The sequence below is a fragment of the Montipora capricornis genome, chromosome 1, assembly GCF_036669925.1.
Source record: "Montipora capricornis isolate CH-2021 chromosome 1, ASM3666992v2, whole genome shotgun sequence".
Lineage (NCBI taxonomy): Eukaryota > Metazoa > Cnidaria > Anthozoa > Scleractinia > Acroporidae > Montipora > Montipora capricornis.
In genome coordinates this window covers 40,606,273-40,633,772 of record NC_090883.1, presented here as the reverse complement: position 1 = coordinate 40,633,772, position 27,500 = coordinate 40,606,273, and the positions used below count along the sequence as shown (strand labels likewise).

Here is a 27,500-nt window from a genome sequence, read left to right as displayed (position 1 = left end):
TTTCATACCAGCGACAACTTTCGGTGATATTGTGCAGTATATAGGTAACATTGTTCGTTGGAGGCAGAATGATCGGTTTTGGTGTCGGAGGAAACAACTTTGTAATACTTTGCGCCTTGCCAACCTTAAACTCGTCAGAAACATTTAAATCATCCTTAATTTTTCCTAGTTGTGTTTTACTTGTTTCCGTTTTTCGATTTCCTTGGATCGTACTTTTCCGGACGTCTGGCTTCTCTGTGTCTGCAAAGTCACTTACGTTTCTTGCGGTGTTTTGTGATCTATCGAAGATTAGACTCTGAGGAATAAAATTAGTATCATCTATTTATTTACAATGTCGAGGGTCCAATTAACTGCCCAGTCCAGACAGAAGAGCGTTGTCTCTCTTTGTTCTCAAACTTTCAAATAAGCTGCTAGTCAAAGCAACTTGAGATTGAGATACACTTCTTTCTTGTGAGGATAGGATCACTCCTCCAGAGCGAGGATCCACCAATGTTCCATTAGTAGTGTTATACCTATCATCTTTGTCGATTGGCTGGTTATTGATAAGTTTTACACTAATATTCTCGTCATTGTCATTATTGTTGTCCCCGTCATTTCCTCTCTGTTTGTAAACGCCCTTTACCTTCAATGGTGTTTTAGTAACAGTTGTTCCCCTCAAATCGACTCCAACTAACTCTGTTCCTTTCAAAGCTGTCCCTTTCAACCAAATATTCGAAATATTCGCGAAGAATCCTTCCCTTAATTTGTTTCCATTCATACCGACGATCTCCGCTCGAATTCCCGTATTATTCACCGTGATATTAATAAATCTTGTCATCATCACATTTGTTAACTTCATCCGGGGTTGTAACATCTCGTATATCACCAAGTTTTCAAGTGTTATTCTCGTCACGTTTTCGTTCAGAGTACAATTTTGGGTTTTCCGAATCACGAGCGCGTCGGTTAAGTTCCCATAGATCATAGCGCCAAGTGAGGGAATGAGACCATTGATGACTGCCATGAGCGAACCACAGATCATAAGAACACGTGACAACAGATCTGAAACAAACTGAACGCCGAAATGAAGACAATGAAGTTAGTAACTCGGCTTGATTTCTCGCATTGCTTTTTGTGAGTCTGGTCTTTCCAATGGAACGCAAGCGAACAAAACAGCTGGAAATCAAGGCAAGAGACTGAAGAAAACAATGATATCTCGTCCACTGTTGCTAAGTGAAAAATTACTGATCTCTGAAATTATCAGTAGCTGATGTAATATCGACTTCTGTCACTCCAAAATCTCCTCGGAGACATGGAAAAATAAGAAAAATGGAGAAGAAAAAGTGGGAAAGCGCAGCTTAAAGGATCTCTCTACGCATTAAATGCGACAAGGAGCGCACGAGAGAAAACGAACCTCAACGTCAATTATACGTTTATATAGGAAATCGGTCGCATACTTATGATCCTTTTGTAATTTTCTTTACCGAACTTGACAAGTCAATAGATTTAGGAAGAAAATAGAGATTTTGAATCAATTTCGGATAGCCGAGTTATAAGATACCGGTACCTCTTTTATTGACTGAACAAGCAATATCTTTCAGTACTTAGGAGGGCCCATTGTCGATGACGAAACTATAACTGACTGGCGATTCTCCATTGAAGTTGTTCGTCCCGCAAAGAAATTCAACGGCGGCAATTAAATTTAGCACTATGTTTTCAACCAGTTTATAGTGAAGGTCCCGCGTGTCCAACTACGAAACATTTCAACAGTAAAGAAGAATAAACCTACATCGCTTGCATGCAATTCTGCTAAAACATTTCATGGCCTGTAAAAGAACAAACTCACACTTTGCAGAAACTAAAATATCAATTCCAACCAAAGTCTCACCGGCTCTGCCTCACTTTCACTGCCTTCAGCCATTACAATCAAATCATATATATACTCCGTTTTGTCTACCAAGGAAAGTGGCAGGACTTGTTTAAAGAATCACAACCTTCGATCGCCGGACTGAGCCAATGAAAGTTCCTTTGTGTGTCGTAAATTCCAGCTTTGCCAATTTACACAAGAAATGAACATTATTTTAGAAACCGAAACAAATCGCTTTATTACTTGTTTACAATTTTTGACAGGTTTTGACGCACAGAACTGTGGAAAAAAACATAAAACAAACGTACGACAAACATTCCAATTAGTCTTGTAATTCATTGTTTTAGATAAAGAAGTTAACAAAATGTACCAGTAGTTTTAGCAGGACGGAAATGACATCTAATTCACATTCAGTTAACGGCATTGTACTTACATTGGAGACAAAATTTAACTCTTCGTTTGACTGATACATCTGAACGCTAACCAAAGGAAGAAGTCAAAATGGATCATGATTTAATTTCTGATCACAATAATTTGGCATACAAACAAATCATTCGCCTTTGTAAACTGCATCGTTTACCTGAATTGGCTAAACTGAGACGTAAGATGCACTCTTGGTAATCAAATCTGGATTCAAATTTGAAAGTAATAAAAAGTAAACTTCCTTGTTTTTTGTTTATGAAGTTCCCGCTGTGATCTAGTTGACCCCATGCCAGTATTTTCGTATCCTACCCGTTTTTCCGCTGGTGGTAAAATATAAACTGATCTTGAAATGCAGTTTGTGAAATGGCAAATGTCAGTTTCGTGCTCTTCACCTATAACCTTTCAGTTCCACATGAAAAATTCAACAGATGAATAATTATGACGAGGAAAGTGCACGGCAGGGCTGTGACGATGTAAGACCAACCTCTCACGAACGCACGCCAGCACGCACAAACACACGCCGTACTGGGACGATTTCACGGTTTTGCGCATGTCTAAGCTTTGGCGCTAGCGATTGTAAATAGGCCTTTTGCCATTCTCGTCACCAGAGCCTTGGATCGACCCAAAGCTTTGGGAAACTCAATGCAGGAGAAGATGCGCCGCAGCGTTCTTATAGCCAAAAACTGGCTATTGGAACCTTACGGCGCCTGCTTACTCCTCGCGCTAACATGAATGCACCAATTAGAGACGCTTCCGATTGTCCTTCACGAAAACCAATGAGAAGACACTTTGTTTCAGGGTTCCCCAGAGCTCTTTTCTCCCTCAGTCAAGAGAAGAGCTCTGGGGTGGAGAATGTCCTTTTGCAACAAACGATCACATGGTACAAAATTCGCCATTCTCTATTTTCGAATTGCCCATAATACACTTTGTTTGCCCCCCAAATTTGGCATAAACTATTGTTTTCAAATGCTCTTGAGGACACTGCATATTCCCAAGAGCATTTGAAAACAATGGTTTATGCAAAATTTGGGGGCAAACAAAGTGTATTATGGGCAATTCGAAAATAGAGAATAAAACAAAGGCAAGTCAAGCTTGACTGGTTCAGGTTTCTTTGTTTTAATGTCCCAGTGGGAGAATAATAATGAGCTCGCCCTCCAGCATGGCGGATTTTGTACCATGTGATCGTTTGATGCAAAAGGCCTATTTTACGGTTTCTTACTGAACCAGATGTTCATTTATCACAGTGACTGAGAGTGTTACAGCAAATACAATGAATGACTAAGGCCTAAATTTGGTGAAGGATACTGCGCGTTTACACAGAAAATATCAAATTTAATTTTGGCCTCGGATTTATTGTACGAGTCAAACATTTTATTCTACGCACGAGTTATCTGTTGGCATACAAGGTTCATAACACAAAGGAAATGATTGCAAAAGGAATTCCAATGAGTAATTACACTTCTATGTTTCCTCTTCCTGCATCAGTGCTATTGATTGTTTCAATAACAATGGAATTAATTGGGCTGACATGACATTTTGCCCATGCGCAGAGACGTGAAACTCTCCCTTTAAGGTGTGACTGAACCGTTTTGGGGGTCTCGACCAATCAATGATAGGTACTATATCAGGAAATCGAGTCGAATTCCAGGGTTGGGTAAATTGATGATTCCCAACCAACCGAGTACAAGAGATTGACTAATCCTTTAGCTATCCCAGACTGCTATTTTCATTGGTCCCCATGACCGGTAGCTTTCTTTGTCATCGGGGCTACAATAGGTGCATTGTTTCTGTTGTATCATTTATTGTTTCGCTCTGCAATCAGAGACCGCGTCTGGAAAGCTACAGGGTCTCTCTTGAGATGTCGTGCTCAGGTACGCACCAGTAATCCAGTAATCGTTATGTACGTTCAAAGGGCCTCACCACCAGATTTCGACGTTAGGGAGCCTATTCAACTCCAGAAATCGCCAAGAAAATCACATCTCTTGAACTTTTTAAGCTTTTCACAATAAACTGTGGGCAGTTGATGTACATTTTGAAAGCGGGATGTCTTGAAATGAATGCTGAGCGCATTTTCGCATGACGTCATCACGGCCCTCGTCGTCGTCACGTGGGCGTACTTTTACAAAACATGGAATCTATTTGATTTACAAAATGAAGAAACAACGAAGAAGTCATCTGTGCTTCTATCCTCTAATGACCCCAAGAGCCAATCAAATTGGGTACATAAATGTTATTCACCGGACGGGATGTCCGTATTGGGAAAAAAATGTGCTAGAGGTTTTCGAGAGCGGCCTCAGGGAGTTTCCTTTTTGCAATACGGACCGCCTCGTTCAATTCGCAGCTTAAACACAAGGCATCCTCCATCGGTAGTTGAAAGTGCGATTTCCCATGCAACGAAATGTCTTCCGATGTTATTTCTAAGTCAATAATATGCACAAAGCAAGACATTTTCAAGGTCAAACACTGCATTCAAAGAGAAGATACTATTTGAAGTACTCTAAAACTGATCCTTAGAAACGAGGTGATTTCCACCCGGCTTCGCGGGCAACATAAAGAGCCTTCCGCCCACTTCCGAAAACCTTCAGCTCACACGATTTTCGGAATTCCTTCCGCTCGTCCTCTCTAAAACATAAGGTCTTTGCAGCAAGTGATCACCATGATACAAAAGAGCATATTGCGCACTGGGACATCTAAAACAAAGAAAATTGAAATAAAGTTGCTTGTTTTAGATGTCCCAGTGTGCAATTTGCTCTCCAGTGTGGCGGTTTTTGTACCTTGTGATCTCCTGCTGCAAATAGCTCATTCCGTGTATAATATGACATAATTTAGCAAACAAGTATCAGTGTTAATTTAACAGAACTTTATTGTATTTTACGTACAGCCAAACTTTACAATATAAAGGAACTAAAACTTTGTTGCACATATACAATACTCAAAACTTAATAAACCATTACTCATTTCCGGGTGAAAAACCATTAAAAATCTCCAAACAATAATTTTACTTAACATGTTTGTATATTTTGTAACTTCTGGAAAATAAATGAATTTACGAATAAAATATTTGGCATATTTTTGGCTTTAGGCCTATATGGGAAGACAATTCCGCTGATATTCAAAGCTTCAACTGTAACTGATCGTTTATCATATTTTAATTATCGACAATGCCCTCTCAGAGCCTGAACAACAATTGACATCACTTCCGTCAAGTTTTGATGCGCTTCGAAAATCTCCTCAGTCGACAGTTCGCGCAAGACTTCCGGTGATGCAAACTCTTTCAAGGAACGCAAACAGTAACAAAACTTTTCTCTTTCAGTTTTGTCAACATCAGTAACACTTTCCACCTTATTGGGGTCTACACTTTCATAAGCAATTGACTGAGCTGGTAATCCTTTAAGTCCATTTATGTTGGTTTCCTTGTCGCAAAGTTCTGTTTCCAGATTTTTCTCGTCGCTTTCTTTGTTCTCATCAGGTAAGAGTATTTCCTCCGTTTCTATGCAACTAGTAGTCTCTTCTCCGCTAGTAAATAGCCGTGTTGGCCAAGAACAAGTGTCTCTTCGTGGAGTCAAACCGTCGCCGATTAGCTCATTTGCATCAGTGTCATTCACAGGAAGGGGTGGGGTGAGTGCCTCTCCTTTGTCCGTGGCCTCGACCTCACTGGATGAATCTCTTTCACCTTTGTCAAAACTTGCAGGAGTAGCGGTGTTCTCATTTTGCAAGTCTGCAGCTCTGTCAGGCTCGTGAGACATCCTCTCGTCAGAATCAACTTCAAACTCAGGTTCGCACGACTTCAACTGGTCATCTGACTTAGCCTGATCTGGCACGAAATTTCCGATAACTGGGAATTCAATATTACCACGAACAGCTTCTCTTTCAGCTTCTTCCTCAACTACCTCGTTTTGAAGCTGAGGATGCTCAGGGAAGATGGAATCTATGACAACAAGAGGACAAAAGAAAGCTTCGACAAGGTACGAAATAACAGCAGAGTCGAGGAAATTTCTTTACAAAAATCTTAACATCATTGCCTGAGGTTACGCAATAGAAAAAGCTATGAAGGATTCGTACACTTACAGTGGAGATGTGTTTTCGCTACTGCACAACAGGAAATTTCGAAGTTACCAAAACCTTACCTTCTTTCATTTCATGAGCTTCTTTAAAAGAGACCTTTACAGGGGCTTTCACCAGCGCTTTAGAATTCTTCCCTTTCTGCGTTTGGTGAAACCTTCTTAAGGCTCTCTTCAGAGTTAATACTTTAGGTGATTTGATCGGCAAATTATTCACCTGGAAAGAAAACCTCGTGCATCAGGAATAAATGGCAACTGGGATTAAATATCAACTAGAAAATGAGACGAAACTAGAACTTAAAGCAGTAGGCCTTTACAGTGACACCGTTCCATCGAGAGTTGATTATATAAATCTGCCTTGATTGAGTAAACCTAATCCCGAAGTGATTCCATTGGCCAATCACAACACAATTAAGTTTGTCAGTCATAACGCAAAGAAACTACAGAAGGCGCAAAGCGCGGGAAAACTGAGCACGAGAGCGACAGTTACCGTTCGCCAGTTTCATTGGCTAAAAATACAAGGGTTGTCCAATACATCTTCAAGATGAGATTCCCATTACTTGGTGTAAACGCAAAAAAAGTGGCCATGACCTTAACCAGAACCCAAACAAAAGCAGGGTTCGTACTCTTTTAAGCTCTTCAAATTCCATGACTTTTTCCATGGCCTTTTCTAGCTTTCTATGACCTTAAGTTTAGCTGCCAAGTAAGAAAATTTTAAAAACTCTATTTGTCTTAAGATATTTTCTGACATAACTCAGTTCAAATTTGAATGAATTAACGACCTCTGTTCGCCAAACGTCCGATTGTTTGATAGAAACTCGTCTTTGTCTCACTTTATCCTTGCTTTGACAACTGCAATGATTTATAATTATAACTTTCCATGACTTTCCATGACCGACCACAAAATTCCATGACTTTCCAGGCCTGGAAAATGAAATTCTCAAATTCCATGACTTTCCAGGTTTTCCATGACCCGTACGAACCCTGAAAAGGTCATACATAGACCTTTTTGCAGAAAGACATAATAGGATGCTCAGGGGGCAAATGAATATGTATTTGCCCCCTGAGCATTCCATAATAGATATTTGAAACAATTGAAATCAGAACGACCGCATCCGCAAAAAGGTCTATGATGTTCTTAGGCTTGAGGGGACACCTTGTGACACAGTGTGACATGTATGCAAAGTACAATCATTATGCGCTTGTATCGGAGATAATCCAAAGAAAAATAATAAATAAAAATAATCCAAGAATATCTCAATCACGGAACCTTAGAGAGTCGTTTAAAAATCGCTCTTAAAGGAATCTCCACTAAGACAACAACATTTTTTCGAATATAAACGCTTTCATTTGAAAATTTTTCAACAATTTTAATTGTAGACATTATATTCTGTGGATTAAAGGTATTTTGTTGTTTTAGTGGAGGTTCCCTTAAAAGGACCCGAGTCGAACGGCGTTAAAACCTGGCTCCGGTTGCTCGAAGCTTAGTTAGCGCTAACGTTGGTTAAGAGGTATCAAAACCTATAGGTTTCCATGGTATTCAACGCTGGTTAGCGCTAACCATGCTTTGAGCAACCCGGGACTGTCCGACAAGTTTTAACGGTGGGACATAATCAAAGGCAGGGAGCGCTTTTTGTTACCTGATCTTCTCTAAGCGCGGACAAGTTCCCAATGGTGTGGATGTTCTGCGCACGCACCAAGTGACCCATACCACGTGACCAGGACATCGTCAGTATGCTGGGTAGGATCTGCTCCACAGGAGCCGTACAAGATACTAGTTCCGGGAACATGCAGCCTCCTGGTTGACATGAAGATAGGTCTCCGCTAGCAGGTAACGAACGCCGCTAAAACCACAAAAGAAATGTCGATATACTGAACAAGATAAAACAGATAATAAAAGCATTGCTGATCTCCGAATCTGGCGATCGTGGGGTTGATGATTCCAAAGAGCAAAAACTTTGAACAAGAGGCTAAAAAACGGAAAAGAGGGTACTGACCGCATTTTTAATAGCAAAGGTAACTGCATAAAAAGACGCCACAATGTTTGCGGTATCGTGTTCTTGGTACAACTGTGCTTGTTTGAACTATGTTCATATAGAATATGCGTCTTATGCTTGACCAAAAAAACCGTATAAAATTCATTACGGGAATGTTGCCCTCTTATTTGAGCTTACTGTTGCATGAACAATTGGTCTTGATTATTTAAAGATAAGCGCCGGTTGCACATTTTGTCAACGAACTTCAAAATCTAAATGGACAATTTCCAGTTTGATCTGTATTGTAAATTACCTGTTTCACTGCTGTAAATGGCGAAGAATTTGACGCCTTAACTTGCAGAGTTGAGTTGCCTGCTTCTGATGAATTCTTTTCAGTATCTTTGCAAATGTTATCTTTAACAGGAAGAGCAAAGGATACTCGCCTAATCTGAAGAAATAACAAGAATAACATTGTACGCCATTTTAGAAACTTGTTTGTTAGAAGACGACCACTAAATTTATTTTGCTGTTTGCATTGTTTGCAAACTTGTCGTTTGCGTTAACCGTCAGAAAAAAAATCATTTCTTTCCGAGTTCCTCGCTGCAGAAACATTTAAAGAGTAAATCCAACTGAAATGCATAACGACAACAAAGCCGACCATGCAGCTGGAGGTCGGAGTAGTCAAAACCAGCGGACAACATTGAAGCTAGAAACATAATTGATGTCATTTTCAGAACAGAAGAATACTCATTTCTACCTTGTTGGGTGGGGATGGAGAGTCGACGGACTGCTTGTTTCCAGGCCACCTCTTCAGGATTCCAGTTGTTGGAGAAACTCCGGGTGAATGTGTCCCGCGCAAAGTGACGGGACACGGGCTTCCACCGGCTGACAACGGACGGAGAAACTTATTCATCACGCTTGGGACTGGAGAGGAGGTTGCGTCTCGTGAAAGCCCTGCAATCTTTGCTTCAGCAGCTTTCTCAGGAGACTGGAGAGGAGGTTGCGTCTCGTGAAAGTCCTGCAATCTTTGGGTCAGCAGCTTGTTATCATCGCTGTCATCATCGCTGTCTGGCACTAGTTGAATGATCTCTTGCTTTGTAGGCTCGTCTTCTGACTCTGTCTGAGAAAGTGTCTTTTCCAATTCAGTTTTTCGTTGCAGTTTCCTTCTAGTTCTACCAGCAACTGGGGAAACTATCGTTTTCCTTAAATAAGCAGCTGGTTCCTCCTTTTTCACTTGGGATTCACATTTATCAGCTACACCTGTTTCGCTACTTTCTTCAAATGTTTCAATTACCTTGTCCTTGCTTGTTACCTTTGTCTCCTGCAGTTGTTTTTCTAGTTCTCCTTTTTCATCGTTCTCCTTCTTTGACAGAGAATCAAAAGAACTAGGTAAAATGCTTGACAGCGGAACCGACACTTGTCGAAGGCACTGAAACGGAGATTCAAAACTTGACGTCTGTGATGAGGGTATGATGTCCGGTGACGCAGCTTCGATTTCTTCATCGCCTGTTGATGGTTCATTCTCGGTGTTGATTGCATCCTCGATATCTCTATCGTGAGAGTTTCCAGATGATTCACCACTCGACATGCTAACGTTTCTTCCGCGTAAAACAGAGCTTTGCTCTTCCACTTCTGTTTCCATTATTTTAACATCTTCTTCAGCTTTATCCCCGCCAAAACAATCAACGCGTTGATTACCAGTTTCTTCTTCATTAGCGTCCAAATCGTCAGAAATTGAGTCGATCTCGCACTTTTCCATTTTTGTCGGGTCAATCTCGTATGTTGATTTGTTTTCTATGCGTTGATCCTTTTCCTCATCTAAAACAAAGACAATTAAACAAAACAAAATTCATACCTCCAGTATAGCAAAATTGGGGCTCTTCTTAAACTAATGCGCATAAAAAACTTACCCGGAGTACTGCTAGGGGTTGAGTCGGGACTATGGAAAGAAAAAAAAAAGGAAGAACTGTTTCTGCTGCAGTCACTATATAAAAAATGTAGAAAAACTACTCTACTCGTAATTCAAAGGTACAAGACGAAATAGAGCAGAAAAAAAGACAAGTGGTTCTATTCGTTTTAATCCTGTTACATGTCTATATATGATGATGATGACGATAACTGCTAGTTTTCCTGATTTTTATATGTGCATGCATAGATACAAACTTCATTTATCAAGCACGAAAGTTCATTGGAGAAAAAGATAACTCCATTTTTATTCAACGACTGAAAGGTTTACTGAAATGCCCTTTCTATGCAAAAACAGACTTTGCAGGGAGACAAAAAAACAGTTCATATATCAAGGCTGACACTCACGTGATTTGCGCCTGCGATGCTATTGTAAATTGAGAAAATTGGGAGCAGTCCTGCGATCGGTCAAGTTCATTGTAAAGAACGGGGACAGCACTGAAATCGTACAGAAAATCATCAGTCACTCAGGGGAGATTGGGCTGGATGGATGAAAGGGTTTGGAGTTAATAATTGTACAAAAGAAAAATGCAACGTGGTTAACCTTCTACTGCGCATTACGTCCTTCTGGTGTTCAGTAAGCAATCTTTTTTTCTTCGGTGAGGGTGCTATCGTCACATAATCCTAAAAACAAGAAATGTCGCTATCACTTGAAACTGATTCGTGTTTGAATATGATCTGCTATAAGCCACGCCTGGACGAAAACGACAAATGAAAAACTGTGGCAGAGACGGGGGAGAAGAGGAACAGCGGAATAAGATCAAAATGTAAATGGCAATGGACTGAAAGCACCTTAGGAAAATCGAGGTCTTGCACCCACACGCCAGGCAGTGAAATTGAATCCTACTAAACGGAAGAAGGCGAGGCCCAACAATAGCTGGAGTTGTGTCAGTGAGGGAGAGCTCAAGAGGCAGAAAACTAGCTGAAACAAGGTGGCAGCACAAGAAGAGCAGCCCAGGTGACTGGGTCTTAGCAACAGGAGTGAAGGACCGAAGTATATAAGCATAGCCTCAACCTCCATACAAATTACACGACTTCTTTTCAAATCTAAACTGTTTTTTTTTTTCAGCGTTAGAAAGTTATTAAATCTAGGTATCTCTGGAATGTAAATATTTGGATATTCTTTATTATTCCATAGTTATTATCATAATCTTTATTTAGTTTACCTTTTCATCATCATCGTACTTAGACAATGGCAATTTTCTTCTGACATGTGTACCAGCAGGTGAATTCCTGGGTCGCCCAAGTTTTGGTGATCGACCAAACTGAGGAAAGAAGAATTGGGATGAAAGAGAAGTGAATGTATAATATTGAAAATCAATGAACCACTGCTGTTTGCTTAAAAAAGGAAACTGTTCTCAACCATTACTCTTCAATCTGGTGTCTGCCACAGTACCCGAGGCAGATAAAGAGAAGGGGGGAAAATGGGGGATGTAGACTTCTTTTTTCTTTGAATCTTCAAAACCTTTTTTTTCTTTTTAAACTATTCACCATTCAAGAGGTCTTGTGCAACTAGTCGATTTCAGCTATTTAACTTTAGCATCTAAAGTAACGTGAATTTTTGTGAGGAAGGGGGGGGGGGGCACTCTTCTCTTATGGTCTTTTTCAGTTTTCGAAATCTCCTCTTAGTACCACAGACACAATGCTGACATTTCAGATAACCACATTTCGTCACACTTACCATGTCAACATTAACATGGGAAGATTTTCTAAACAGATATGATCGATTACCGCTCATTCCGTTAGCCTTACATTAACGGAAATTGTTTTAATACTTTGATATTGATATAGCCCTTCAAAAGATCTGGTATACATTCTTAGTTTAATTCCTGATTATTGTGAACAAGACTTGTCGACTTCAGAATTATCCTACACAGTAAAGAGAAGCAGGATACTCCAAGCTGTTTTATGCATGTGGACTACACATTCTTTGGTCAAACTCTACATCACTTTAATGATAACTAATGGCAATAGCCTTACCACTTTTGGCGAAGAATTCTCAATTGCCTTTTCAGCAACAACTGCCCTGTGCAAGAAGCTACCTTTCATCTGAGGGGACCCCCCTGGTATGCTAATGGGCTTGTTCCTCTTTGGGGAGGTCAAGATACCATATGGCAAGGGTTTCACAATTTCCTCTTGGTGTGTAAGATCTTCAGACTGAATGAAAATAGAAAAGATGAAAAAAAAAGAGTTCAACAAAAATACTAATTATTATTCATTTAACATTTACTCTAGGGAAATTTCTGGGCCAATGAAATCCCAATGAACTGCTTTCAAGACTTCAGATTGTAGAGCTTGAAGAGCCCTTAGATGTTGGACGCTATATAAGTTGTGACAATGCAGTAAAGTGTCTGCTGGATTAATAAGATGGTTTATATTGAGGTGGGTGGATGCAAAAGAAGAGACAGGCAACATAAAACACAGAACAACTCTGCACTAAGATAACTTCAGCCTTGCTGATGCTGTTGCCCAGGATACACGGACGCAACATCATACATGCGAGGCAGTGGAACTTGGCATAAATGGATGACAAAAACCACAGATTTAAGAATCAAATCAATAAGTAGACAGAACCAGATGTTGCTTTTACAAGTCAAGCCACAGAGACAAGCCAGGAACTATACCAAGAACAACTCCAGCTAATGGAAAAAGTTGGATTTCAACTCAGTCCTGAGTGATCTTCTGGATTTCTTACTGAGCCACTCTCAGCAACAACACTGTTACAGGAAAAAAATACAGTGTCCTAAAACAGTCAGTGAAATTACCTCAAGATCAATCTGTGATTCCTTGCCAGAAATCTAAAGAACAAAATAAAGATTAATTTTTAGAGAATTACAAAACTTACACATGACAGCCACAAAATAATTTGAATGAAGGGGGTAGTTTCTAAAGAAACTGTGGTGCTGCGTCGGTGGGGAAGTAGTATACAAAAATTTGGTTTTATCAACAGAGTTGATAATGTAAATTGGCCACCGTACAGAGATTCTAAAAGCTTCAAGCGTTAGCCCTTCGTCAGAGCTTTGTACTAAAGATGAAACCCGAGAATTCATGGCACCTGTACATTTTCCCATCCTGGCAGAGTTAGAGACATTTTATCTTTTGCAATCTGGAGAACTGGTCTGCAAGATGAAAAATGCGATAAAATAATGATGTACATGTACCAGTGTATTAATGCCTGCACAAACTGTAAACCAGCATGGAAATGAAGATTTCATTATTTACGGTAAGGAACAAAAAAGCGATTAGTGAATCAGGGGGTGGAGAGGAACAATGGGAATAAGAATAACAGAAATTTTTTTGTTCGAAAAATGGAATAATGCCATTTTGTGGGGTGAAATGATGGAATAACGACTTAAATTCTCCGGAATAGGTAGATTTTTTCAATGAAATAATGAGTTCTTTTTACTGGAATAATGGAATAATGAAAATTTGCGAGCAGGAATAATGGAATAATGAACACCTGATTATTCCTCTTCACCCCCTATAGTGAAACATTCATTGGCAATCACGCTATGAAACAAAAATGCATGCTATTAAGGGAATGTATTGTAGAATACCGCCCTCTAGATTTGTCAGTCACAGCAAGTATAGCAAGTAAAGAATATAATAATGGTTATTAACAGTTTTTCCCATAAAATCTCACACACCTGAGTTTTTCTGGGTAGGTTAGACGTTGTGTTTTAGCAAACGTGGCATTCCAAAACATGACAGAATGGTTCTTGATGTTTCGCTTTGGATGGCCAAGTGTCACTTCCTGTTTACACAACAAAAAAGTTATAATTTTCTACTTCCTTAGAAGCACTAGTATTTACCAAAATTATGCAAGAGTCCAAGTTTACCAGGAGTGGAGACATAACAGCCAACAACTCAGAATCATATGGTCCCCCATGACGACTTTGTACACATGTCAAAAGGTCCATCCACAGCTTCTCAATCTGGAAAGTACATTTTAAGACTCGATCAACAAAAATCTGGCACATTCCCTGGATCATTTAGACCATGGTAAGCCCAGGGAGGAAATAATCAGGCTTTGAACAACTCAACCCTGGAGTCTATCACTTAATTCATTTGTTCATGCAGTCATGACTTGTGTTAATTGCTAATTTCAGTTTACAGTGTCCCCAATATTATTAGTGCTCCAGCGCTAGAGCGACTAGACACTTAATAAAGTTCCTTTCCTTTCCTTTCCTTTCATGCGCTTAGCTTTTTTGAGTTCGAATCAAGTCTTGTCTTTCCTTACCTTCTGAATGAGTCTTGTTGTAAACAGCCTCTTATCCAAAGTTGTTTGACCAATCTTCACACTGTAGGGGAAAAAAAAGCCGGAAATTCCACTGTATGATTTCAGAACTCATGATCAAATTATAACCTTGGCTTAATAATCAAAATCTATTTTGTTCTGAAATTTATATAGGTATGAAATTTGAAGACTAAAAATATGGGAATAAAGTAAATCCGTACAAAAAGCATTCCAGTCATTGATAAATCGGTAATATTTCCTGTTTCATACCAAGTAAATGCAGTGCATGATGGTCTTTGTTTTACTGCCATTTGATGTGGTTCAAACGTTCAACCAAATCATGATCATATCACATAAAATTGCATTAAGTGCAAACGTTTTTCAGTCACATGTTGTGAACCAGAACTAAGTTTACTTTGCCTGTTTCCAAAAGTTTATGGAAAACAAGCAGAAAGCAGATAAAAGCTGGACTAGTATCGTTTAGAATCCCTCTGATGCCTAACGATGATTGAAAGTCTACAAAATAAAGACCACTTGAACTAGGATAGCTCACCTTGTATGTGCACTTTCAAGATAGCTCTTGAGGGCAGGGGCCAACGTCTTAAGGACTGCAGTGATGGTCGCAGCACCATTGATATGTACAAAAAAATATGACAGTTTGTCAATCAAGCTGGTGACAGTTGCTGTCCATACACCAAGGGTTTGTGTTGATTCCTGTTAAAAGAGGAAATTCACAATCATGATTGTTAGTTGCTGGCCCTCGCCAAAGGGACTGGTTGACTTATGCTGTCAATTAACAGAATCATCTTTAATTGATTTACTTACCTTGCTTTCACTTGATCTTGCACAGGCTAACAATAACTTATCAGTCAAGTGAACCAAACTGGTAAAATTCCCCATGGGTTTATGGAGGCGCCTATTCCACTTAGTTGGAGAAGCATTGGGTGATTTTCCCGCTGCTGTAGTTGCCATGGAAAATAGACTTGGAATTGTGAAGTCCAAACACTCAATCATTACTCCTGCCAGGTTGACAAGACCGTCAACAAATGCAATGTCCTGGAAAGTAACGAAGTTATTATTGCTTCAATGGGTGTTAAGTGACTAACAACAACATCAATGAAATTTACTGTGATCACTGTCCCACAAAGACAAAGAAAATTAAAAGACAAATGTCTCATATGCTACTCAGACACATATGAATTGTGACATAAAACACAAGAATGCTATGCAATCATAGGTGGGTGATCAGTTACATATGGATACAAAAAAATAACAAATAAGAATAATTATTAATGACCTCGTCACAGAATTTTTACCTTAGAAGTCCAATCAGCACTCGTAACAAGAATATTGCCACAAAGCTCCTCACAACAAACATTGGTTTCTGCTGTTGGTACAAGAGCAGCTGCCCGGGAAAATGACCGATACAACTCAGCCACAGCTTTGCTTGCTTCTTTTCCAAGACCCTTCATATTGAAAAGATGATTGATTAAAAGGGACATGGTTTCTGAATGGACCTATCTTGTAAACCCTTTTGACTCTAAGAGGTTCCCATTGACAAGGAAAAATGTCTGGACTTTGAGAAAAATCTACAAGTGGTTATTTTAGGAGAAAGGGTTTAATCAATAATGATGGAAACACACCTGTGACAAACCAGCATCAAGACGTTCAATAGGAAACTGTAATGCCAAGTAAAGAGTGCTAAAGTCATGTTCTAGAGCATCCCCCTGGTTCACATCATTAGTCTGACAACTCAGCATACATTTTTCTATTAATAATGAAACTAAAAGTCAACTGAATTAATCAAGCATATCATAGGTAAACTTGAATACGAGGTGGCAACCAAACAGTTGATACGCAACACTGGAGAGTTTAAGAAAAAAACCACACCTACAGCAGCAATGCTACAAAACAATAATTTTATTGGTTAAATGAGGAGAGAAAATCATACTACAACTGTGACCCTACTCTGCAAAGGAATAACATGCAATAACCAAATCTATATAAGATTGAGTATACACCAGAAATACAACCAGACAATTGAATATTCACAATACTTGAGAGAGCACTGCACACTAACATTTTTGAAGTAATCTACGTTTTAATAGAAGGTTTCGTTACTCCCCATTATTAGAATTTGAGGTTAACGCTTTTGGGGAGAGCAGAAGCCACTTGGAGAGAAGACACCCGTATCTTCTATGTGCGAAACCTGCACCAAGTTTTACAAGAATTGCTAATGTATTTGTCCTTATATGTATCAACTGGCACCATCCCAGGATGCGTTATACTGCTCCAATCCATTACAAAGTGTTTAATGACTGAACATTGTTAAGTTGCATAAAAAGGAAAACTTAATATCCAGAAACAAGGAAAGAATACAGTCTCACCTTTTGAATGTGCATAATAAGCTGATCAACAACAAATATCCAAAGCCTCCAAAGAACATCTTTCTCATGGAAAGAGCTATAAAGAAAATCCACTTTCAATACTGAGAAGCAAATCCTATTGCAGCACATGCATGCAATATTGTCATTACTGTACATAAGTACAAAACATTGTGCAAAACTTTTGGAGGCATTCAAATTTAATCTGAGAAAAAAGGTTTTAAGTGTCTTTTTCCTAGTTCGTTTTTTTTTTTTATTTGCTATTTGTCAATAGTGATGTTCTGTCACATATTTCTTGGACAATATTGTATAAACTGTCTTTGCTCTCATTTCATTGCCCACTAAAAGTTTAAGCATCTGATTAGTTAAAACACATGATTGTACAGCTGTATAGTTTAAATGCTACTTCATTTTTGTTGGCAAAATGATTATTCACCACGTTTTGCTACATCTCTTTACAATAACAAATAGGTTACGATTGTGATGAAAGGCTCTGTGTCTCCACCTTCACAAGTCAAGGGGGATTGACCAACACAAATAAATATGACCACACGGATCCCAACAGCAGTTAATGGGACATGCTGTATGTCAAGATTAGAAAGATGTAGCCAAAAGGTCTGGCACTCCAGGGCTCGAAATTAACGAAAAATTCCAGTCGCATTTTGCGATAAGATACGAAAATTTAGTCGCAATTTCGCAAATTTTAGTCGCAAAATTCGCCGCGCTGCATTGTGTTGTCAGCGGTTTAGAAAAAAATATGAGCCCACAATATTTGTGTGTAAAGAAACCGCTGAAAATGGCGAATGATCGAAGGAATGGAGCTGTGCACGTAACATCGCAGCTAAATTACTCTACAATTACGCTATCTTCAGAGAAAATTCACAGTGAGAAGCAAAACAATTTTGTCATTTATTTATTTATTTTGGCAAAGTAGCAGCAAAGTGGCAACTGCTAACCCTTTGGTTTCGAAAGAGCGAAGGTGACAACAAGTCGCAAATTTGCGACTTCTCCAGATATTTTAGTCGCAAAGGGAAAAATTTAGTCACAAATGCGACTGTATTGGTTGCAATTTCGAGCCCTGCACTCTAAAATTAAATCCTCTTGCAAGCAGTCTCTTGCAATATATGATAAGTCATTCCATAGCTGTGTAGCTTTTCATTGGCTATAAAGGCCTATGCGAGACAAAAATGCTTAACATTATTGCACTCATTTAAATAACAAGAAGACAAAATTCGATGTAAAAATGTAACCTCTCCAAGATACCTTGATGCCTTTTCTAGAAGAGCTAAAACTGTCTTCAAAAAGAAAAGCTGTCCTGAAGTTGTTGTCATGCCGCTACTAATAAAGTGCTCAAATGTTACGTGAAGTCTGAAAGATAACAAATAAGATAGAAAATTCTGTTGATTGTAAGGTATAAAGGTAGTAAACAGTGAATGACTGAACTGAAAAATAATACTTGCAACAGGGTGTAGTACATGTTGCTGACCTATATTGTAGGAAGAGACACACAGTTGTTTTAAAAAAATGAAGCACATGGCATGTTGGCGTTTTCATTGCAGTTAGATCCGAAATAGTGTACACAGGGCATTTCAACGGTTACAGGTATGATACAAAGCAGGACATGCTAACTTATTTCATTAGTACACTAGGCCACTTCAGAAGTCAATAATTGGTTAAGGGAGAAAATCAAACCTTTCGCTATCCCAGATGTTTTCAAGCAAAGGTGATGTGAAAAGCAACTGAAGAAGAAGCAGAGCAGGTGATCCTTGGGGATTGTCTTTAGAATGCAGTGCTGCCATGTTGTGACTTAATACTTCAGCTGGGAGTCCTGACAAGTCATTTAGCATTTTCTGTTGAAAGGAAATGTTGAGAATTTAATTTTAGGCCTAAAACATTATTGCTCCTAATCTCAATTTTAATCTGAATCCCAATGCTAATGTCAATTAATTAGGAGCAATAACGTTTTAGGTCTAATTAGGCCGAAAATGATAGTTAATCTAGGTTACTGCATTCAATGTGTGCATTCAATGGTGTTTCAATGTCTTCTTTTGCTGTTTCGTGGTTTAGTAATATCCCCTCAAAAATCAACATTTGATTTATTCAGTGACCCCAATTAGTACGCCAGTGGTAGAAGAATCCACACTTACATAAAGTTGATAAAGTTATAATAAAAGTTACACCATGCTTGTTGATAAATAAATTCTTCAGTGTTGAAAAATGTCCTTATAACCTTACAAATATTTCCAAATCCAAATAAAATAAAAGACATACCAGAGTTAAAGATGGAGAAAGCACATCACTGTCAACTAAGTCCTGCATGACAGCAAGGAGAGGAAGAAATATCTCACTGAAGTCTGACGAGGAACCTAACAAACAATTATTTTTAAGTATCCTGTTATCATCCACAGAAATGTATAATAACAAAAGCCAAATCAAGCCTTAACAAATTTAACAATCCCAACCAAACCGACCTTTTTGAAGCAATTTGCTGGTTCTTGTAACAAGAAGGTACCATATTTTGACCCCTAGTGGCTCTGAAAACCAAAAAAAAAAAAAATTGGGAAAAAAAGCAAAAAACAAAATGTTAAATAACAGAAGAAGGGTTGGGGCCTATAGCGGTTTTACTTTTCCGGGGATGGGGGGGGGGGGGGGGGCATGGGGGTGGGGGTAGGGGTGAAGGGTACCAGAGCTGAAACAACCCAAACGTTTGGGTTGTTTTAGCTATGGTACACTTCACCCCTACCCCTAACCCATCACTCCCTGTGCTGTGTGACTTGAAAGAAAACAATAATTATTATTATTATTATTTTAATAAAGATGACAACCTTGAGAAACCTAGGAACTCAGAAAGAAGGCACGTAACTGACAAAGTGTGATGGAAATGGGGATCATTTATGGCAATTCCAGTTGGTTCACCTCCTCATAAGCATCACCAAAGCTTCCAACATAAATTTTGTTGAGATTTACCTGACATATCCTTTCCAAGAGCTTTGAAGCCTTCTCTTACTGCACTCATTATCAGACAAGCATGCTTCTTAAAATCGTCTGGTTTCTTGAAAATCACTGCGCTCAGTCTTTCAGCTAGAGAAAGACAGGGAGATGAGGATGCACTATGAATATTATGTCACTAGATGGTTCATCATCAGAAGTAGAATACAGCTTAACCCTTTAAGCCCCGAGGGGTTCCCCATTGACGAGTAAAATCGTCTGGCGTTAGACAGAGTAAAATCTATAAGTGCCATTTGGCACTATCGGGGCTGAAAGGGTTAATAATTATTATTATTCAGTCAAAAAATTAATGTTACCCAACATTTCTGCATGGAATTAACTGTAAAATACAGAAGGATAAATATTTACCAAGAGAAGTTATTACAACAGGATTGCCATTTATTTCCTCATCATCAAACATCAGGAATTCATGCACAATTTCACAGCCTTGTATCAACAGCTTTTTTTTAACTGTCTTGGCAAAGCTAGCATTTAAAATAGTTGGTGTTCTAGGCGTGCCAACATCTCTAAGAGATCTGCGGATGCTTGATTTGGGTGTCTCTGCCATCATATCAATCATGAGTTTGCTACTTGTTGGAGTTGGGGGACATTTGAGATCACTGAAGCCTTCTTTGGTCTTTAGCAAGCTGATCTGATCAATAGCTGTTCCAAATATGAACTGAAGAAGTGGAGTGCAAACCTTTAAATGGAAAGCAAACAAGAAAGCTCTAGACAACATTGTAAAAAGAGTTCACTGGCTTTAATTACCAAGTCAACTCTGAGTCCAAGCCAAATTGGACTCTAAGTCGGGTTAGTCCATAACCATAAACATAACACCTATCATAAAAAATGATAGCAATAAAAACAATTCACCTGATACTGAAATTATGATGACAAATGACGAATACAATAATACCTGTTCAAAAAGTTCTTGAACTCGAGGACCTAACAAGCACACAAAGTGCCACCAAGTTGACAGTCTTGCTGTTTCAACAGCTTCATTTCTTTCCTTTACAGCCAAGTTCTACAACAATAATCATTTGGCAACTGTTAACATGGTAACAAAAAGATTACTTGAAGCCCTCAAACTTTCGTCTTTGGGGTTGTTCCAGTGTCCCTCAGTTTTCCAACCTTAACCCTCCTTTCTCTTGCCTGCCCAGTGTTCAAAACTAGCACTTGCCCGATTGCCCGGGGCAAGCGAAATATATCCATGGGCAAGCAAAACAAGTCCAAGCCTTGCCATATCGGCAATCAGAATTTTTGTTTGACTAATATTTCGTAGAACGATTTGGTTTGCAATGAAAAAAGACTAGTAATATAACACAGTCACTGCAATCACAATAAAAAAATAACGTATCTCTTTGCTGTCATTTATTTCTCTGTTAAAAATATATTGGAACAAACCCTAAAACAGATTAGAAGAAGGAACGTTACTAAACGCCGAACACCAAAACACAGAAACACCGAAACAGTGAAACTAAGCACCAAAACACCAGGTATGACCCCACCAAACATTGAATACTAAACGACAAAGGTTGGATTTGAGATTAAACATAACAGGCCTAATTGCCAAAAACATTATTGCTCCTAATCTCAGTCTTAACTTGAATCCTAATCTTAATCTCACTGAAATAGAAGCAATGACATTTTAAATTAGGCCTAAAACGATATTTATTCTCAAATCCAACCTTTGTTGGTTGGCATTCAATGTATGGTGGGGTCATACTTTTTTTTGGTGTTTCGTTTTGCTGTTTCGTGGTTTAGTAGTGCCCGTCAAATTCCATACCTTACAATACCCTCAGTTGTTCTTCATCCCACTTCTATTTTTTCTGATTCTCCATGGTTCTCGTTAACTTTTGGCTGCATATTGCACCATCCTGCCCAATCCCTCCACTACATTACTTGCTATTTAGCATCTTGCTTACATCCCTTTGATGCATGATTTGCCTTCCTTTCTTAATCCCAGGTGTTGCCTGATGTCTCCAACCTCGCACTTCCCATTTCGTGTTTCATGCTCTTCTTCCTTTCTGTGTTGTCCCGTCCCACAACCTCCCTGTCCTTCTTCCCACCCTGTACATTCCTACTCCCTACTTTGCTTCTAATTTTTCTTCCCTTCAGTCCTGAAATTTGCACGCAGCTGTTACTTTAAGGGGCTGGCACCCAAGTCCTTGTAGGTATGATCCCATGCTTTACTCACCTTTAATGGAGTCATAATAAGTTTCACCCTCCTTTGGCTGCACAATACATCTTAGAATAACATAAAATAAACAATTATTATTAACCCTTTCCTTCCTAATAGTGACACTTATAGATTTTATTGTCTTAAATGCCACCCACTATTTTATTAGTGAATGGGGAACCCCTCAGGGAAAAACAAGTTAACAACAGTCATTAGTAAACTCATATGTTAATGACATCTTCACCCACTTCCTCTTCAGAAAGCCAACGGCACATAGTGTTACTCAATCGTCAATGTGGACTTCCTTAGGGGCTAATAAGTTAAATTGTTGATAACAGCCTTTCCAAGAAATGTAACCCTGGTAGTCACATGTCTTGGTTTTACAATGGGACTAAAATAAGTGTCGCGTTTCTTGAATAACAATTTGTGATATACTTTTAATAAACACAACTACACTAACAAGTTCTAACTGAAGTACCTGTTTTCAACACTACTGCGCATGTGCGCAGAACATCGAAAATGATTATATAATAACGGATTCTGAAGTTTAGTAAGTTATGATAACAAGTTGACCTTTAATTTGAGCAAAATCGTCACTACCTCCACCTTAAAATAAGAAAGATGACAAAATCCCTGGTCCTACCTGATGACAGTGCAAAGTTGTCGATCAAGATATTCCATGCAGTGAAGGACATGACCTGGACCTCTATGGATTGATCTCTAAATCCCTGAAATACATTAATGTAAAATACAAGTCAGAGTGAATTGATACACTATACAGGGTTCGCACAGATTTTTGGTTGCAAAATTAAAGACTTTTTCCAGACTTTTTCCAAAATGCTAATTTCTTTTTCCAGACCCAAGTTTATTATATATCGTTTGTCCCATGATGCACTGTGAACATACAGTAACCACGATGCAGTGCTGGCATAAGAGAGATCTCAGAGTTCTCAGTCTGCGATTGAATGTTTTTGACAAAGGCGAAATTTTAAGATTTGACTACCTGAAAAAATTCACTTAGCAATAAAGCACTTGTTTCAGTTTTCAAAACAAAAAATCCTCCAGACTTTTTACCATTTTTCCAGACTTTATCTTTATTTTCCAGACTTTTTCCAGGTCTGGAAAACTGCTTTGCAAATTTCCAGACTTTTTCAAGAATTCAAGACTCTGTTCAAACCCTGACTATATCAGTACCATTAATTTCTCTAGACTTTTAAAACTTGGAACATCTTTACAAACCTGCTCAACAAGTTTCAACAAGTCATTTATTAAACTTCCTCCTTTGTGAAGAGTCTGTGGTAAAGGAAAAATTACAAAATGTTGTTTTTGTCCTTCACACTCTGTACATGTATATCTAGAGAAAGTTGACATTGTACCTAATGTGGTTATAATGTTTTTAATCCTATATGGATGCTTGGCAATTTATAGTGACAACAAAGCTGAATATTCAGGACAGATTAACAACATCTCTTATTGCATGCATACCTCTCCTAAGATTGGCACAATACAACACCAGCATTTGAGGACAAATAACTCTTTCTTCTCAGAACACAGGTTAGAAAACTCTTTCAAGAAACACTGAAATTCAAAACAGCAGTAACTAATGTTTACCACTTACAAAATGCAATCAGAATTTTACAACAATACACAGTATGCCTTCATAGAAAGTTCAATAGTAAATGACTGAATTTTAAAAAAATGGAGCAGTTTTTAAGGGATGTGTTGCTATTTCATTATGAACATGCAATGCTGAGGTGTATTTAATACAGAGAAGTGCAACAAACAAACTAGCAATAACTCACTCACAGATGGCCACATGCTCAACTCAATTGTATTTTCATAATATATTCTTTTAACATACATGACAAGCGATGTCACACAATACTCTACAAATGCAGAGGAGAGGTCACCTGACTCGGCAAAATCATTCTTGGTACATGTCAACTACAGTTGGTATTTTGACAACCATGATGTAGGGGGGAAAGGAGAAATAGAAAAGGATAATTAGCTTTGAGAAAACATACCCCTTTCAACAATGGTAGAAGTATTTTAACAACTTTCTCTTGCGAAGAAATCATGTGCTCCAGTCCAGTAGACATCACAAATAAAGCTCTCTCTCGAACCTGAAGTGTTAATCAGTCACACAGACAATATGAATAACTTGTCTTGATGTAAAATAACCCTTGCAGATAGCTACAACATGACACACACTTTGTTTGTTGCAGAAAGACAGTTTTATTCACAGAAGTAAAAGGAAAGCGGTCAGTATAAAATGCCAACTGCTGACCTGGACTGTGGACCAGGTATAAAACATGGAGACCCCCAACACTGAGACCCCCCTGTCTAAATATCACAATCATGGAAATCCACATTTTATACTGACTGGAAAGAAAAGAGAGAATCAACTCAAGCAAAACACCGCAAGTGTGGGAGGAGGAGGAATGGAAAAGAAAGACCGATTGAATCACTACAACAAAATCACATTAGTAAACAGAAACAAATACAACTACAATAAACTTTGAAATATTATCACAGCAAAATACGACCCTATTAATTAATAAGACTCTGACGTGATGAAGGATATGATCACCCAGAAAAATGATTATTGTAGGGGAAAAATCAACCCAACATGATCAATAAAATCCTTCACTTAAATTTCTTAATTTTCATACTTTAGGCAGGAAAAAAACTTCGAGAATACGTGGGAAAAGTAAAGCTTACAATATTTGGATTGAAAGACCAAGCTTCTAGCTGTCTCCCTGAAGTTTTCAATATTAAACAGAATTTTCTCAACTACGTACCTTTGCAGCAGAGCTGACAAGCATAGGAAATACCAGCTTTGACCAGGAATCAGCTGTCTTGATTAAATCAGATTTAGACACTTGCTGTAGCAACCTGGTACAAATTAGTAGTAAGAATTAATAATACTAACAAGAAGAATCTATTACTAGTTGAGAACTTCATGTCCCACTTCTGTCACTGATAAAGAAATGTGATAAACTACAGTGTCTTTATAAGACTTTTGTAAAGTAAACTAACCAAGGCTACTGTCTAACGGTCGTGCGGTCACCAGGGGCTCCTTATTTGTGAGCGTGGGCAACCAAATTTCTGAGCGAGTAGCCCGAACGGACGCCTAACTGGAGATTAAGTGATGAAAAAAGCAATACGGTTGGAGGAAATGTACAGCAGCTAAGCAAATTCCACAAATAAATGACTCTTCAACTTGTAAACGTGTGCAATATATTGCTAAGGGCTTTAGTTTCCTCCTGCTAGCACACAGAGACTGGGTCGCAAACGAAAAGGAGAATAAAAACTCTATATTCTGAAGTGGTTACGCTGTATACCTTGTGCTTCTTGAAGCAAAACTTTCACTGTTGTACTGTTTTTCGATCGACTGACGCAATGCTACGTATGCAGCAAGTACAGTTTTTGTTGGCCTTACAGGGGACTAATTCCTCTGGATTCACATGTATACATAACAGTTTTGGAAGAAAGAAAACCTGATTTAGATGGAAAAATTAATCATAAATAATATAGTTAAACTTATTTATTTCTTCAAAAATGATCTACCAGCTCAGATCAGTATAGACCCCTTTCAGTTAATTCCCAATCAGAAGGACAAAACAATAAGATTGTTAAAATGCATATGAACTGTTTGTTTCTCTCAGGGGAATTAAGGACGGTGCCTACTAATTAAAGATATTTTTGCCTCAATGTGTGATTATGCAGGAAATGTAGATCTTGGTAAGTGTTATTGAAATCCAAAAAGAAAATTTGGGGTAACCACGCATTTTTCAAAGATAATTCACGAACTATATTTGTAAAAAGCTCTAAAATACAAAGCAATCTATGGCGTTTTTTCTCAAATTGAAGCTTAATTATCTCTCAAAAATACATGGTTACCCCCAATTTTCTTTTTGGATACCAAGAGTACTTACTAAGATCTACTTTCTCCAGATGGTTTTAAACCGCGCAAAAATATCCCTGTATTAGTAAGCATCGGCGATAGGAAATCCGAGCAATACCAATAGTAGGCACCGTCCTTAACAACCATTGTCTTGTCCTACAGGACTCACAAGCTCTGGAGAAAATCTCTGTCTGAGAGGAACTGGCACAACAAAACAAGATGGTGACTTACACCTAGTGTTTTTAATATAATCCCCCCCCCCCCCCCCCCAAAAAAAAAAAAAAAAAAAAAAAAAAAATTAGCAAGACTCGGTTAATTTGGCCCAATTCGAGAGGTATTTTAACCTTCCAATGGTTAAAAGTTTCAATTTCATCTAATTTTGATCTTTATTTAACGACACAAGTCGATCTGACTTGATCCCGGTTGATCCTTTCCGACTTTTGTACATGCCTCACACAAACCTTTCAATCACACTTAAAGCTTCATGGTCCACTGTAACAGACTGCAGATCCTTGGTCATCACCGACTCCAAGGATAATAGGATAGATTCTAGCTGTAACAAAATCAAAGAGACAGTCTTTCATTTGCATTTAAGCCGCATTCAAACGATTCTCTTTGTGCCACTCTGTTTTTTGAAAACCTACCCCAAAATACTTTTCCAGACTGCCACAGGCAGCCCAACAGACACTACAACCTCTTTCCCAAGGAACAAAGTATTAAATAGCATGATTAACAAAATCTCAACGTGATTGAAGTAACTAAATATTTGACCTGAAACACGGCCCAACAGTCAACCAAGTTCATAGTGAAACTCAAGTAACTTTCAATCAATCTTTCAAGGAATCGCTATTTTCTCCTGAACGAGCACAGTGAACCCTCCCCCCTTTTTTAATGCTGTTATGTACTCGTAATAGGAACACGGAAAACATATTTTAAGGACAAAAAAAGTTGGATTGTAGAAGTTGTAGTACTTATTTTTAAATACCGTGAAACTGCATTTGGAGCCAGACAATGAGCGTGAAGTGATGATGAAGCAGTCCAATTTGCTTGCATTGCTTTGCAAGACTGAGCAATTTGAAATCACTTTACTGAAAGATTTTAGCCCGGACAAACAAGTAAGCTCAAGTTTTCAGTAATATTCAGTAGCTTTCGCTATGTAACAATTTTTCCGGTTGATTAAGTTTCGACACTTCTAGCATAATTGGGAAAAAACACTTAGAATAAAGGCCATGCAGCGTAAAAACAAGCACAATGACCCCATCTTTGTATTGAATATTTTTAATGTCCTGTACATAAATATCAATTGCACCAAGTTTGACAAAAATCTGGATAGTATGTCAAAGTTTAAGGCAACATTAAGTTTTTGTTTTATCATACCTGGTTATTTATTACAACAATGTCTAAATTTTGCTTTGCAAGGCACCACAACGCTCTTGTGCAAATTCCTTTGTCTTCAGATGCTATAATTCTGGTAAGAAGACCTACAAAGTAACAACGAACATATTTACAGTGAAAGTTGCGCCTTCCTGGTCGCCAA

At 38.5% G+C, this 27,500-nt stretch overlaps 2 protein-coding genes across 3 annotated transcripts in view; both read right to left on the bottom strand.

Moving 5' to 3' along the window:
- Window positions 1-757, bottom strand: part of LOC138014971 (ATP-dependent translocase ABCB1-like) — a 7,852-nt gene extending 7,095 nt beyond the window's left edge. Inside the window, exons 1-2 of the mRNA XM_068861868.1 lie at window positions 513-757; window positions 1-278 (exon numbers count right to left, since the gene is read on the bottom strand). The exon at window positions 1-278 is cut by the window's left edge and continues 220 nt beyond it. Coding sequence (XP_068717969.1) covers window positions 1-278; window positions 513-757 — 523 coding nt within the window. The remainder of the gene's footprint in view (window positions 279-512) is intronic.
- Window positions 758-5,105: 4,348 nt separating this feature from the next.
- LOC138043857 (telomere-associated protein RIF1-like) overlaps window positions 5,106-27,500 on the bottom strand; it is a 27,612-nt gene continuing 5,217 nt past the window's right edge. For both annotated transcript variants that reach the window (XM_068890349.1, XM_068890358.1), the window contains exons 6-40: window positions 27,341-27,444; window positions 26,425-26,516; window positions 24,858-24,951; window positions 24,081-24,179; window positions 23,542-23,634; window positions 23,296-23,349; window positions 22,700-22,784; window positions 22,075-22,124; window positions 20,794-20,901; window positions 20,247-20,577; window positions 19,857-19,970; window positions 19,361-19,423; window positions 19,161-19,255; window positions 18,582-18,739; window positions 18,153-18,257; window positions 16,893-16,968; window positions 16,149-16,250; window positions 15,822-15,971; window positions 15,331-15,561; window positions 15,059-15,219; window positions 14,509-14,569; window positions 14,108-14,203; window positions 13,916-14,022; window positions 13,324-13,387; window positions 13,034-13,066; window positions 12,249-12,425; window positions 11,435-11,533; window positions 10,813-10,892; window positions 10,617-10,706; window positions 10,214-10,242; window positions 9,061-10,121; window positions 8,617-8,751; window positions 7,968-8,171; window positions 6,394-6,544; window positions 5,106-6,194 (exon numbers count right to left, since the gene is read on the bottom strand). In XM_068890349.1, the coding sequence (XP_068746450.1) occupies window positions 5,419-6,194; window positions 6,394-6,544; window positions 7,968-8,171; window positions 8,617-8,751; window positions 9,061-10,121; window positions 10,214-10,242; window positions 10,617-10,706; window positions 10,813-10,892; window positions 11,435-11,533; window positions 12,249-12,425; window positions 13,034-13,066; window positions 13,324-13,387; window positions 13,916-14,022; window positions 14,108-14,203; window positions 14,509-14,569; window positions 15,059-15,219; window positions 15,331-15,561; window positions 15,822-15,971; window positions 16,149-16,250; window positions 16,893-16,968; window positions 18,153-18,257; window positions 18,582-18,739; window positions 19,161-19,255; window positions 19,361-19,423; window positions 19,857-19,970; window positions 20,247-20,577; window positions 20,794-20,901; window positions 22,075-22,124; window positions 22,700-22,784; window positions 23,296-23,349; window positions 23,542-23,634; window positions 24,081-24,179; window positions 24,858-24,951; window positions 26,425-26,516; window positions 27,341-27,444 (5,528 nt within the window). In that variant the 3' untranslated portion in view covers window positions 5,106-5,418. The remainder of the gene's footprint in view (window positions 6,195-6,393; window positions 6,545-7,967; window positions 8,172-8,616; window positions 8,752-9,060; window positions 10,122-10,213; window positions 10,243-10,616; window positions 10,707-10,812; window positions 10,893-11,434; window positions 11,534-12,248; window positions 12,426-13,033; window positions 13,067-13,323; window positions 13,388-13,915; window positions 14,023-14,107; window positions 14,204-14,508; window positions 14,570-15,058; window positions 15,220-15,330; window positions 15,562-15,821; window positions 15,972-16,148; window positions 16,251-16,892; window positions 16,969-18,152; window positions 18,258-18,581; window positions 18,740-19,160; window positions 19,256-19,360; window positions 19,424-19,856; window positions 19,971-20,246; window positions 20,578-20,793; window positions 20,902-22,074; window positions 22,125-22,699; window positions 22,785-23,295; window positions 23,350-23,541; window positions 23,635-24,080; window positions 24,180-24,857; window positions 24,952-26,424; window positions 26,517-27,340; window positions 27,445-27,500) is intronic.